This window comes from Silene latifolia, chromosome 11, assembly GCF_048544455.1.
Source record: "Silene latifolia isolate original U9 population chromosome 11, ASM4854445v1, whole genome shotgun sequence".
In the NCBI taxonomy this organism is placed as follows: Eukaryota; Viridiplantae; Streptophyta; class Magnoliopsida; order Caryophyllales; family Caryophyllaceae; genus Silene; species Silene latifolia.
The window spans coordinates 317,104-330,950 of record NC_133536.1 but is presented as its reverse complement, the minus strand read 5'-3'; the positions used below and the strand labels follow the sequence as shown (position 1 = coordinate 330,950).

Here is a 13,847-nt window from a genome sequence, read left to right as displayed (position 1 = left end):
CGTGACTTATATTGTGTGTTGTATGTGAAGTGATCTCAAAAACCTCGAACTCTTTTGTTGTGCATTATGTTGGATTTCATGGAAACGAGTATCAACGGGATCCCCAAGCACGTTAAAAATTCGTCCAAGAGACTAGGGTAATTCACTCAAAGCCGAGGAACGGTAACAAGAACTTGTGCACGTACTGATGCTGAGAAATACAGAAAAAAAAAAAAAAAAAAAGGAAATTGCACAATGTAAACATAGGTTTACAATTCAGAGTGTTGTAACTGGATAGAGACGGAGGATCGAGTTGGCGAAGAAATCAAATATACTTGCATTGCGAAAGTATCAGGCAGGGCCGTCTTTTAACCATGAGGTACAAGGACAGTATAACTACATCCATCGGCAATATATAGCTCTCACTTTTTATCTCTGGTTCTTCTAAACTCGTTCGTACCTCAGTTACAATCGATAATGTTTTAACTTAACTTTATTTAGATGACTTGTCATCCAAAAACGATAACCAAAATTACAACGGGAACGACATGTTTTGGGAGGGACCAAAAATTGCAATAATTCAGTGGGGCGATAGGGACCAAATATTACAACAACGTTTCTATGCACACAACGTGGACTGGACCATATAACATATGGCCCCTACGGGCTACGGCCTTAGTTATCTCATGTCCCTCTCCGTCTTGCCTACAAATAATGCAACCTTAGTTTGTGTAAGAATAGCAAGAGCAGATTAAAGCTTGAAAAGTCTTGATTTTGGGTTTAAGACCACAATGTCTTTGCCTGCGCTTGTAGTTTTCTCAGTGAGAGACTCGAATAATGAGGTTAGATATTTGAGTTTTACGGGTCCTCAAAGACAACTCCGGTGTGGTACTGAAGAAGGCGTATATAGCGACAACGTTAATTTTGTTGTCGAGCCAGCCGGAGATGGCCTCGTTCACATTAGATCCTGCTATGAAAACTGCTATTGGACTAGGTAAACCAAACTACTCTAGTTATTTAAATTTTTTTTTATTGTCGAAAGTGTTGAAAAGGTGGTGTTAGTACTCGCTCCGTCCCGGTCATTTATTTACCTTTATTTTTGGCACAAAAACCAAGGAGAAGAAGGAGACCAATTATTGGATGATAAGTGTACCAAATTGAGTGCGAAACCAAGTGGTGTTAGTCCAGTGGTAGGCGGGATAAACCTTGAAGCTTGCAGAAATGCAGGAGTTGAGAGGTCCCGGGTTCGACTACCAGCTGGGGCGATGATCACTTGGCCACTGCTGCCCCGGAAAGGGATGGCTTAAAAAAAATTTGAGTGTGAAATATCAAATGGGCAATAAAAAATGAAAGAGGTAAACAACTGGACTGAGACACCCAAAAATGGAATAGGTAAACAGATGTCTGGGACGGAGAAAGTACGTGCTAATAGGTTGTCTAATTTTTTACTGCATTTAACATATACAAAAATGGCAGGGCATCAAGATTTGAAGCGTGGTTGTTGGCATCATCACCAGAGAAAGTGGAGGACATGTCGAAGGACGAGTGTACGCTGTTCCGACCTCGTATGACCGCCGGAAACGTCTCTGTAGGATTCGTACACGCGCAAAGCGGGTTGAACGTCGTGATGCGTCCATCCACCGACGCACATGCCTACAACTTGTGTGTAGAGCCAGGGGCACCAACCGACTTCAGCTTCCTTGACTTCGCCCACTTAAGTAAGACCAAGCTTCCAAAATACGTGATGTTTCTAGGCGACAACAACAGGTATTTGAGCCCGAAAAGCACCCTCCCAGATTGGGCGTTCTTACATTTTGCGGAATATGATAATCCCACGAGCCGTGACGTGGGGTTCGAAGTGTTCTACAACAAAAACGGTGACATTTTAAGATTCAAGTCCATGAGTCTTAACAACTTCTGGCATGTGATGCTGCCTGGAAGACGGGTTTTGATAACCCCTTACTCCTCGGGCGACATGTCGTTCGATGCTGCCGTGTCTTCCCCACAGAACGCGAGCGAGGACGGTATTGCCTTGCGTTCCCTCACCTTCAACCAGTATTGTCACAGAGTTTCCAGTGCTGAACAAGAGTATTTCGCGGGATTATCTACACCACATACGCTCAACGCCTGGCTCCGGCCTAGGTACGTGGCCAGCCCCGGCAAAGGTCATGTCAATATCGAGAGTTTTCGAAATGCCTGGAAGGGGCCCAAGGGAACTCGCTTTTTAAAAGAAGAACTCATTTCAAACTCGGAGTTCCAGGAACGTGAGACGATTTTACCTACTGAATATCAGGCTCGTAAGACAACAACAATTAGCAATAGTTTTGCCTTGGTCAAAGGGCATCCGACCGTGTTCAACGGCCAGATGCCCTCTGTTCTCGCAACAGGGGAACTAGACATTCCCGATATGGCCACAGATGTTATTGCTTCTTGGGGATTATCCGCAACGATTAACGTGCCTACCAAAGAGGACGTAAAAATCGTATTACCGCCAAGGTCATCCGTACGTGTTACTCTGTCTGTGAATAGAGCCACTTATGAGGTTCCATTCTCCTACCAACAAATCGACGACTTTCCATTTGGTGGTACTGAAACTCAGAATCTCCACGATGGTGTTTTTAAAATCGAATCCGAGTATAGGATCGGGGTTAGCTATAATATCCAACAATTCTCATCCAAGGTATCGCTTATATTTGTTTAATTAATCCATTGTGGGTGAGAAACTCTTTAAACAAGTTATTTATTTATTTTTTGCTCAAAAATTGATGTTGATGAACTGTGCAGGAAGGCAATCCAGAAGATGACATCAAACCAAATAAAGTTGTTGAGGTTAACAAAGAATAATAAGAGAGTGTCTATTTGTATTGTGATACGAGGCTATATCTCGAGGTGCGATCCTATAGATCAGATCCTGTTCAAGTAAGGTCGTGTGTTAAGAGGTTATTGGGTATTACATTTAAATATTGAATATGACTCTCTTTATTTCTTTACCATTGGTGATCCACTTTTTATGTCTTGATCGATATCATATACTCCGTATATCACAGTGCAAATGTGCGAACCGATGCTATGGCAAAATTATTACTGCAGAAAATTACAATAATTAAATTAAGGGTAATGCCAAAAACAACTCAATTTAAGTACAAGGGACCGAAACTGGGAAGGTCCCGTTGTTTATTCAAATTCTCCCCTTCCACATAAACTTGCAGACATTCATCCATGTTTCGAAGGACATGACACGAAATTAAAGCAGGAAAACACACACACAATTTAATCATACAATTACACACAACTAGCGTTTATTTAGTACTTAATTTTGCGCTTGCTGCGTAACAAACACGAATTTTATCCGAACTTGGGACCTGCACATGGACCAAAAGTCCCGGTTAAATTGAAAGTAAACAAATGATTAATTCGAGAGCCAGGGGCCCAATCTCAGCGACCAGAATCGAAGAGTAACAGAGGATTTTAAATTTACGTGCTTACCAACATAATTTGCTCCGATTTTTAACAAGTTATAGGCGTCCATCAATTTTTCTTCAAGTATATCTTTTCTCTGCATTATATTGCGAGGTTACGACTTTAATATATAAGGCCTAATTTCTATAACGATTCAAGAAATCGAATACACTACTTACCTTGCTAAAGGATCGGGCAACGTACGCGTGGCAACAGGTTCGTCAAATATAAGTGTAGTGGGTTCATCCGGATCATAGACTTGGACATGGAATTCGTATCCATTCATTCCTCGAAAAACACCGTCTTGAAGGTTAGTTCGGATGATCTCACCGTTAGCCTGAACATCGGTTTGTACATACGAAAACGGAACATCACATTTGGCTTCAAGTGCCAAAACTCGTGCCCGCCTTTTTCGGCCAGGAGGCACGGAAACAGTACAGCTAAATTCATAGCTTTCACTTTTGTCTTCAGTTTCCTCGAATCCCGTCTCTGTCTCGTTTCCAGATGATATTTCGATTGTTTGCGTAGCACTAGCTATGAGAGGGACGCCAGCCTCGATTGTGGTCGTAGACGTCACATTGGTAGATACGGTTCTCGTGGTACTGAAAGTATAACTCAGAGACTCTGTATATGAAATGGTTAAGGTCGTTTCCAAGTCCCCCTCGCTCGCACCGTTGAAAGCTACTTGTGAAAGCCACGAGCGAGGTTGCTCACCGTAGATCCTAGCGTCATCAAGCCTGTACTCCACCTCGATTTTCCTGTTAACAAAGAGTGTATCAACCATGATATTCTTGTCGAATTACAACACTTTTTGGCACACAAAAGTAACCATATATGTAAAACCGTCTCATAAAAGAAAATGGTTCAAATAAATACTACTTAACTTTTTCATTTTTTATGATATACCCCTCCTTTCTTGAAAAAAAAAAAAAAAAAAAAAAAAAAAAAAAAAAAAAACTTGGACCGTTAATAACTTTATGCTACAAATTCAGAATACGATAAACTTTTTTTATCAAATTGACTGTCTTGAAAAGGTCTTCAGTTTGAAAAAAAACATTCACCAACGTCTCAACTCGTACTCGGGAATTATGATCGGTCAAAGTTTATTCGTTAAAAAAGGTTTGACCAACCATAACTACTGGCTACGAGTTTAAAAAGCGGTGATTTTTTTTTGGGTTATGCTCATTCATGGACATGATTTACTCAATCATGGACATAAATGACTATTATACCCTTGTCATTTCTACACCCTCGTTTACCATTTTGTTGCATAATCACTAAATCCTCTCAAATTGATCAATCCAATCCAATCCCATAAACAAATCACCAACCGTCCTCCACCGCCGCACCACCCAATCGATCGGACCTCCACATCTCTCCTCTCCCATTAAGATTGCACCTCTTTCATTACTTTGCAGTGGAAAGAATGATGATGAGAGATCGATGTGTTCCTCATTAGATGCATAGAGCGATGACGATTATATGTTGGAGACCAGAACTATGATTAGTAGTCATAATATTAATATAATCCGTATCTATTACTACTATTATTATTTGTATCTCTATGGATTCACGTACCCCTCATTCAATCAACAGGATATTGAGAGCATAGAATGTTGTAGTCCCACGGAAGATAACCACTATTTGAACTCCCCAACAAGAAGAAATATACTTTCATTGACAAAAAATCATTAAACCCTAATTTCATTACTCTATATTGATTTAATTTCCCCAATTTGATATATCATAGTAAATAAAGTTAATAAATTATAGTTATTACTTAATCGACATGAGAATTATCGTCCTTAATTGAGTAATTTGATGGATTTTGGGAGGGAGAGAATTAGAGATTTTTTTTGGAAGGAAGGGTAAGGTATGGAAAAATAATGGTAAAAAGTTCATAAAAGAGTAATGTTTGTCCATGAATGAGCAACTACGTTTTTTTTTTCAAATTCAAGGCCTTGACGAAATAATTGGTTTGAAAAAAAAATTACCGTTTTCTGAACTCGTAATAGAGAATTATTCTCGGTCAAAGTTTCAAATAAATACGAGCAATTATCGTATGTTACCTTTCGATGATAGGCTCCTCCACGGAAAGTTGGGCTTCCCTAACCCCGCTATCAATCTCGGCCTTAAACCGATTACCATCAGTAGGCATTCGTTGGCAAAATCTATTGTTACCTCGGTTGATGAGCGCAATCTTGTTGTCGTTGAGACGAGCAATCTGAAATACGGTATTAGAATTGCCAGAGCTCGTGTCGGTCGAGTCAGCCAATATCCATCCATTATTGTCTCGCCTCAAAAACCGGCTATTCTGAACCGATCTGAAACGCACATCCCCGTTGTTGACAGGAAATGTCTCGTACCAACATTCTTTCCTGTGTCGGTCCTGCCCAAGGAACGAACGTGGGTCGCCCTGCACCCCGAGATACCTGTCGTTGTCGCCCTTGAACACCACGATTTTCGGGAGTTTGATGATTCGTTCGACGTCAATTGGGGTACACTGGACATTGTTAATGCTGTTGGTCCTTATGGTTAAATAGAAGCCGTAAACCGGATCGCTTGGTATAGCTATGGCCACGGTTCGATTTGTATTGACGTGAACCCACGAAATTGTGGTGCTGCTCAGTATATTCACTCGGAACAGTGTACATTCTCGTTTGGTTGTGTCCTCCTCTGGTTCGCTAGCCGTTGCAGTTATCCAATCAGTATTTCTTTGCCTGTAAATTTTACAATAAAACGGTTTTACAATAAAACACAGTAAAATAATGTGATAAATGAAATGATCTCCTAACAAAAACATGCTATCGTAATTGGTAAATGTATTTTTTGAGTCCTTATTTTTTTATAATACTTTTTACGTATTAATTTATCGTTCATTTACATTTGGTCCATTGTCATTCAATGTCGCGATAGTCACAATTAATCTCTGATTCGTCATGTACTATAGATCGGTCACGTAGTGTTATTGAGTCGAAACTTCAATGATCAAGGTCAGTAAATGTCATTAAGCATCTTCATGATACAATCTTATACTATATACTCTTGTATGGAGTAATTTACAATGTACGGGGTACAAATTAAAGATGACCTTAAAATATACGAGTATTAATTAAAATATCCAATAAAAAATAATACGGAGTAATAAAAAGGGTTGTACCTAACCAAGTACTTGTTGTTATGGATGCATCGAAAGTGTACTCCACGGCCAAGGCCAGTTCGAGCCTCCTCATACCCAAACTTAGCCGTGGAGTTATACACTTCTCGTTCGTCGTATCTCAAGAAACCTTGGCTTATGAGACTTAAGTTTCTAATAGGACCAGTGTGGTTCAATGAAAATGCTGTTATTTCATACAATGACATTTTCGAACTTCTCTATCAATAAATATTTCCCTCTTTTAATTTGGTTATGTAACTTATGTTCCTTTGAGCCATCTCGATGTGATATTTATAAGCTAAGGCCCCTAAGTCTTCTATATCGATCCGTACAATATTTTCTCCCCCTCATCTTTGCCTAATTAACTAAATCATCATCGCTCATTAAAGAGCGAATTTCCGATAATTACGATATTATGTATAAGACTATAGATCAAAGAGTCACTTGTCTTTGAATGATCGCTAAGATGATAGTCAAAGCTGTGATCAAACATTGATTATACTGATTAAGGTTTAGGGCTTAGAGGTTAGTTATTTTTTTTATTTTTTGGTTCAAATGAGCGCACTTCACGATTAGGGTTCTTTTTGAATGAGGATTTATCCCTACTTAGAGAACTCGAATGAAACTGGGATATTAATCCTATTCAATTTGATTAATTGTTAGGATTTATTTGACATAGCAATGTCTATTATTATTGGGATCTCGAGTAGGGTTGTCGAGCTACGTGCGAAAATAAGTAACGTTACATATACATGCTATGATTCGAGGAAACAAAGAAAAAAGAAGACCTAACAGTCAGTCATGGGTGCAGGTCACGCCTGTTGCGCAAGTTGCACACATTCAGGCTATCTTGGTATCAGAGCCAGCATGATCGAAGGTTACGGGTTCAAATTCTGACAACCCAATAACTCATGAAGTGGAATTTCAACACACGGTACGGGAGAGCCTGTGTACTAACAACTCTTCAAGCCCAATGGACATTCAAGTGAGGGAGCGTATGTAATAGGATATAAATATAATAGTTAAGATGGTTCATCTATCAATTTCTTTAATGTGGGAGAATAACATGTGATTCTTCACAGATAGAAGCTGAAATGAACTGAATTAAAAAGAGTTCAGCTGAAATGAATGGAACTAAAATAAAATTTTTTAAAGAAATGAGCTAAACTGAACTCAATGAAGCTGAACTAAATAGAGCTGAGTTAAACTGAAATTAGCTGAAATTAAGCCAGAAAAAACAAGGTCTAAATACGATTAGGTATGTACCAAACTACGAATGGGCGGGTTAGGGGATAGGACCTTGGTAGTTGGGGGTAGGTAATAGTCTTGATTTTAAAGTGGACCAAGTCATAATAATTTCTGGGAGTTGGGGGATACAATCAATAAAGATTATTGGGGCTTTTTTTTTTTCACAAATTCTCATTGAAGACATGATATATCCGTCACAAGCTGAAGACGGATATCATTTGACCTCATAATGTACCCACTTTTTCTCTCTCTGCAATACTATTCATGTGGTCCCCTTTCTCCACTAACCCATTTTGTTACCATTTTATCTCACAAAATATCCGTCACAAATGGTAACCCGTCACAAGGGAGACCAATTGTTTTTTTTTTTGGTACGATAAAGATTATTGAGTGATATGGATAAAATACGATAATAACGTGTTTGCCTTTAACATTGTACACGTCGAGAGAAAATAAATAATTGTAATTATATTACTGTCAATAATAATGATATGTCCCAATCATTTGGAATCTCGCTGATAATATTTTTTTTTGTAAAAGCTTCTTTTTGGCAATTACAAATATTTATCATGTCTATATGTCATAACTGTTTCATATGGAGTACGGTTTTATATATCTATAATCAAAGTTTTAAAATTTTGACATCTTAAAATCAAATCGAGGATTAGCTAAGAGGATTAGAAACTCCTTCCCCTTTTGGATCGTTGGAGGATCTGGGTGCGGAAATGTTTGTACTGTCAAGTGTGATGCTGCTTGGAGGAATGATAGAAGCGCTGGCATGGGGTGGTGCTTATTGGATGGTAATGGGACCTTAAGGAATACTGCTAACGCTCGCTCGTTTGCCTCTTCTGCCCTGCATGCAGAAGGACATGCAGCTTTCATGGCGCTAAAATGGGCCGTGGACGAAGAATACCTTCATGTTAGACTTGTTACGGATTGTCTTAACTTGGTTTTGCAGGCTGCGGGAGCGGAGAAGCCGATTGCATCTATCAACTTCATTATCCAAGATATTAAGTCTATTGCGTCTCATTTTCATTGTTGTTCTCTTAGTTTCTGTCCTAGGAGAGTGAATAGGATAACTCATAATCTTTGCTTCGGGGAGGCTTTCTTGGGTAGTTATCTTTTTTGTTCTTTGTCAAAAAAAAAAAAAAAAAAATCAAATCGAACTCCTGAAAGAACATAACCTTTCAAGGGAGTACAAAGTACAACATTGTGTAAACCCATAAGCCAGAATTAAATCAAGCAAGGCCCATCGTATTTACACAAATGGTCCATATCTACCTTTAATTTGTGCTTATCCTTTTAGATTGAATTATTTGTGATGCAGAGATGGAAGAAAGCAAAATACATGTGATTCTTTCATAATCATAAGTGTCAGTTCGACTCTCGTTAACGGGTGGCCTCCGGCATGACCTGTCCGCCCTGCTACGTGCCGGTTTATTAGTGGTGTAGCCAAGAAATTTGATGGGTGGGATCTTAAATCTTAAAATTATTAATAGTGAGTGAGAATTTGTGGGGGTATTACAAGTTACAACACCATTCATTTTCTTAGGGAGTAAAATTATCGAAGTGTAAAATTGGGGGGTTTTAAGACCTCACTAACCTAGTAAATCCCTATGCCCGTCCTGCTTGCGCTCAGAATCGGCTTAGAATTTTTTGGCTTACAAAATTAAAGCCCATAATAGGCTCAAATTGCTCGAACACGGTTAAATCATTATTTTCATTCTTTCTTTAACTTTTAAACCAAATTAAAAATAAAAATATTTTCAGAAAAATGCAAATATAAAATATTTATCAAACATAATAAAAGTATAATCATAAATGATAAAAATTATAATTTAATAAGAATAAATACAATTGTAAAATGTGAAAATTAAATAATAATAATAATAATAATAATAATAATAAGGAAAAATAATAATAATAATAATAATAATAATAATAATAATAATAATAATAATAATAATAATAATAATAATAATAATAAAAAAAAAAATAATAATAAAAATAAGACGAGTCTAAACGAGCTTCTGACCCAGCTCTACTAAGCTTGGAATCAGCTTAGATTTGCTCGAAGTCAGCTCGTAATCAATTTGACCGATTTCGAGCCGAGAATTAATCGAGATGATTCCAAAGGCTTTACGAATCGGTTCAGATCATTTATAACCCTATTATATATGTGAGTTTATAAAGTTTGTGAGTATTACACCAAGAATAAACAAAGAATTGTTTAAAGCTACTGATTTTCCAATAACAAATCATAATAAATGTGGCCCCTACGCTTTAAGTTCCTCCTTATCTATGATTGCCTACAAATAATGCAATGTTAGTTGCTCCAAGAAACACAAGATCGAGCAAAGCTAGAGAGCCTTGATTTAGTACTAACGCGACCATGTCTTTGCCTGCACTAGTAGTCTTCTCAGTGAGTGACTCGAATAACGAGGTAAGGTACTTGAGTTTCACTGGTCCTCAAAGACAACTCCGGTGTGGTATTGAAGAAGGCGTATTCAGCGACACCGCTAAGTTTGCTGTAGAGTCCGCCGGAGATGGCCTTGTTCACATTAGATCTTGCTATGATAACTATTATTGGACAAGGTAACTTCTAAATACTCCCTTCGTAATTATATGATGTTGTCGTTCGACTTTTTAGGGTTTTTTAGGTGACACTTTGACTTTGCCATTATATGAAATAAAATTTCCCTAAACCGGTATATATATCTAGACCTGGTAAAAGCAACCCGACCTGATTGACTCGACTCGAAAAATCTGACCCGAGACCCGAAGTGACCTGAACTACATCACCCGAATGTGACCCAGAAACCCGAATTGACCAGACCCGACCCGAACATGACCCGAGCGTTCTTGACCCGAACTGGCCTGACCCGAAAATGACCCGATCCGAAACCACCAAACCCGAAAATGACCCGACAAAATATAACTCTAATTAAACCGAAAAGACTTGAAATGACAATTTCTCTAATATTCATTGACTCGAAAATGACCCACCCGTAACAACCCGACCTCCTTGACCGGGACTGACCTGACCAACAAACCCGAACCCCGAAATGACTCGTCCCGACCCGAGTTAACCCGAAATCAATGAGAAACCCGAACTGACCCGACCCAAACCCGACCCGCTGACCCGTTTTGCCAGGTCTAATTGAATCATATCAGATAAGGCCAAATATATAACATTTGGCAAAATGGCAGGGCATCAAGATTTGAGCCTTGGTTGTTGGCATTAGCACCGGAGAAAGTGGAGGACATGTCGAAGGAGGATTGTACGTTGTTCCGGCCACGTATGAGTGCAGGAAATGTCTTTGTAGGATTTGCACACGTGCAAAGCGGATTGAACGTCGTGATGCGTCCAGCCACCGATGCACATGCTTACCACTTGTGTGTAGAGCAAGCCCCGCCAACCGATTTCAGCTTCCTTAATTTCGCCCCCTTAACACGGACCAAGCTTCCTAGATACATAATGTTCTTAGGTGACAATAACAAGTATTTGAGTCCTTCCGCACAACGCCCGTTAGCGCTCCTACACTTTGCGGAATTCGATAACCCCACAAGCCGAGCCGTGGGGTTCGAGGTCATGTACACCAAAAGCGGAGACTTACGAATCAAGTCCATGAGTCTTAACGAGTTTTGGGATGCGAAACCGCCTTCACGACTCGTTGTGATCGATACCGCCACAGAGTCATCAGATCCTAATGATCCGAACACATTATTTGATGTGGCCCTTTCTTCCCCGCCTAACACGCGCGAGGTGGGTATGGCCTTGCGTTGCCGTGGCTATAACCTGTACGTCCAAAGATGGCTACGTGCTACTGCGGATTGTGTTGTGGCGGCGAACACGCCCCACTTATACAACGCCTGGTTGCGGCCAAGGCACCCGGCTATTCAAGACAAACGCCGTGTTAATATTGATAATTTCCGTCATGCTTGGGTTGGCCCTAGCTCGACCCGGCGATTGAGGGAAAGGTACCTTACTAACACGACAAACGTCGAACGTGAGACTGCTGTATTTACGGAAACTTATCGGGAAAATACGAGAATCACACTTAATAGTAGTATTGGGTTCTTCAGGGGGCCCGCGGCCGTATTCAACGGCCGGATGCCCTCGGTTCTCGCAACTGGGGAATTAGAGATTCCAGATGAGGCGATAGATGTAACGGCAAGTTGGGGAACAGTGAGACACACTTGGGTGGATGATAAGAAACATGACTACAGTGTTAAAATACCGCCCATGTCAGCGGTAACTCTTACTCTGTTTGTAAAAATAGCCACTTATGAGGTACCCTTTTCGTACCAACAAATCGACGAGTCTCCGTTTGGTGGTACGATAACTCAGGATCTCTACGATGGTGTCTTTAGGATCGAAGCTGAATATGGGATTGAAGAGCAAACATCTATCCGACCTTTTACCTCTTCGGAGGTACAATATTACATTATACTTATACCTATAAACTCTACTCTGTCAAGTAAATTGAATTGAAGTGTTGGATGGCATATATTATGCAGGTGGTTGATGGGAAAATTTCCATGGAAGAACAAGACATTAAATATGCTGATGAGGTTGTTATCAGTCTCACTATCATCTCTTATCTATTATCGTACAATTTACGCTTTTTAATTTTTAATCAGATAGAGGTAATAATTAAACCATAATTAGGACGAAAGGAGTAATTGGCAAAAAAAAAATACCATATGAAATACGTAAAAAGTAATAACAGTGTCTTTGTAGCAAACATACAAATCCGTAACACATTTGTCGATCTTTAATTTGTATAGAGCGTTGATGACGAACAAGGCGACATTATTGGACCAGATGCATCTGAGAAGGTTAGTTATTATCTCGTGTCAGGTTGATACTAAAGACACGAGTATCATGCTTTAACCACAACGGAGTACTAATTAAACAAATTGGCCTTGTCGAGTATGTTAACATTAACACTTTTTTTTTTAATATGCAGGAAGCTAATGTACAAGATGGCATCGGGTCAAATGCAGTTAATCAGGTTGAACAAGAATCGCAAGAAACGTAGGCTATTATCAACATGTTGTCATTATTGTTGCAATATGTTAATGTGTTGTAATAAAAGTCTCATTATTCCTCCACTTTTAGTATGATATATGTTTTAGCAGGATTTTCCTGAAAGGATCCGGCTTGGTTATATAGTGATCAGGGTATCTAGTTCTATAAGATTAGAATGGTATGAACTAATAACAAAGAAAGAAATAAGTATAAGGAATAATGTTTTTATTGTATTAATAAGCTGGGCACAATATTGTACGTATATTTGTCTGTTCAAGAATGAAAAAAGATAAAGTATAGATCAAATTGATTAATCACCAATGCCTTTACAATTGCTAAATTCTACTATTTATAGTTCTACCAATGATCTCCCCAACGTTACAATGAGTAACGTTATAATGAGCAACCTCCTCCCTAATTGTAGGAGCTGTTGCCGGAATTATAGGGCATGCCTCCTATTAGCTCGCTTGACCCGTTCTTAATTCAACCAGTCCTTAGCTTTTTCTCTTCTTTCCGTCCAGATTCATAGATTAAATAGTTTTAGGTTTGGACTTGGTCTTCCTTAAGAATAGGGCACGGTTATTTGGCTTATACAATCGTATTTCTTGTCCATCTTCTTAATCCAAATGTTTTTAGTAACCCGCCAAGCTATGATATACTGACTATCATGCTTCTCTTCCAGGATTTAGTAGTCTTCTTGCCATAATATTCTTGACTAGATAGATAGTAGTTAGTCTTGTCCTGGTCTTCGTCTCAATCAATCGGCTTTGTTGAGTCGGGCCAGTCATGGTCGACCAAAGCTAAATCGGGCCTAACAATTGCCCCTTGACATTTTACCCGTCTTTGGATCCAAACGGCCCGGGGTGAGATGTCAAATTTACCGGTTAACCAATTAAAAAGAATCATATTCATTCGGTGACTCTTAGACTCCTATTTACCGTTGAACACTGCAACGCTACGTGACATCAT

The 13,847-nt window shown here is 39.2% G+C and overlaps 3 protein-coding genes across 4 annotated transcripts; 2 read left to right on the top strand and 1 right to left on the bottom strand.

The window, feature by feature from the left end:
* Positions 1 to 609: 609 nt before the first annotated feature.
* On the top strand, positions 610 to 2,969 carry LOC141610534 (uncharacterized). Its single transcript, XM_074428636.1, has 3 exons — positions 610 to 973; positions 1,456 to 2,659; positions 2,764 to 2,969. The coding sequence occupies exons 1-3, from the start codon at positions 771 to 773 to the stop codon at positions 2,821 to 2,823; spliced, it is 1,467 nt and encodes a 488-aa protein (XP_074284737.1). The 5' UTR covers positions 610 to 770; the 3' UTR covers positions 2,824 to 2,969.
* A 53-nt stretch (positions 2,970 to 3,022) lies between these two features.
* LOC141610535 (uncharacterized) lies at positions 3,023 to 7,152 on the bottom strand. The gene is made up of 5 exons (XM_074428637.1): positions 6,599 to 7,152; positions 5,508 to 6,158; positions 3,618 to 4,196; positions 3,466 to 3,535; positions 3,023 to 3,341 (listed from the first exon to the last, which is right to left on the bottom strand). Exons 1-4 carry the CDS (start codon positions 6,799 to 6,801, stop codon positions 3,508 to 3,510), a joined length of 1,461 nt encoding a protein of 486 aa, XP_074284738.1. The 5' UTR covers positions 6,802 to 7,152; the 3' UTR covers positions 3,023 to 3,341; positions 3,466 to 3,507.
* Positions 7,153 to 10,084: 2,932 nt separating this feature from the next.
* LOC141610533 (uncharacterized) lies at positions 10,085 to 12,975 on the top strand. Of its 2 annotated transcripts, XM_074428634.1 has the most exons (5): positions 10,085 to 10,438; positions 11,054 to 12,278; positions 12,365 to 12,418; positions 12,635 to 12,685; positions 12,817 to 12,975. In XM_074428634.1, exons 1-5 carry the CDS (start codon positions 10,236 to 10,238, stop codon positions 12,886 to 12,888), a joined length of 1,605 nt encoding a protein of 534 aa, XP_074284735.1. In that variant the 5' UTR covers positions 10,085 to 10,235; the 3' UTR covers positions 12,889 to 12,975. The 2 variants fall into 2 exon arrangements, with proteins under 2 accessions (XP_074284735.1, XP_074284736.1); XM_074428635.1 differs by lacking the exon at positions 12,635 to 12,685 and having other exon boundaries at positions 10,101 to 10,438.
* The last annotated feature ends 872 nt before the right edge of the window (positions 12,976 to 13,847 follow it).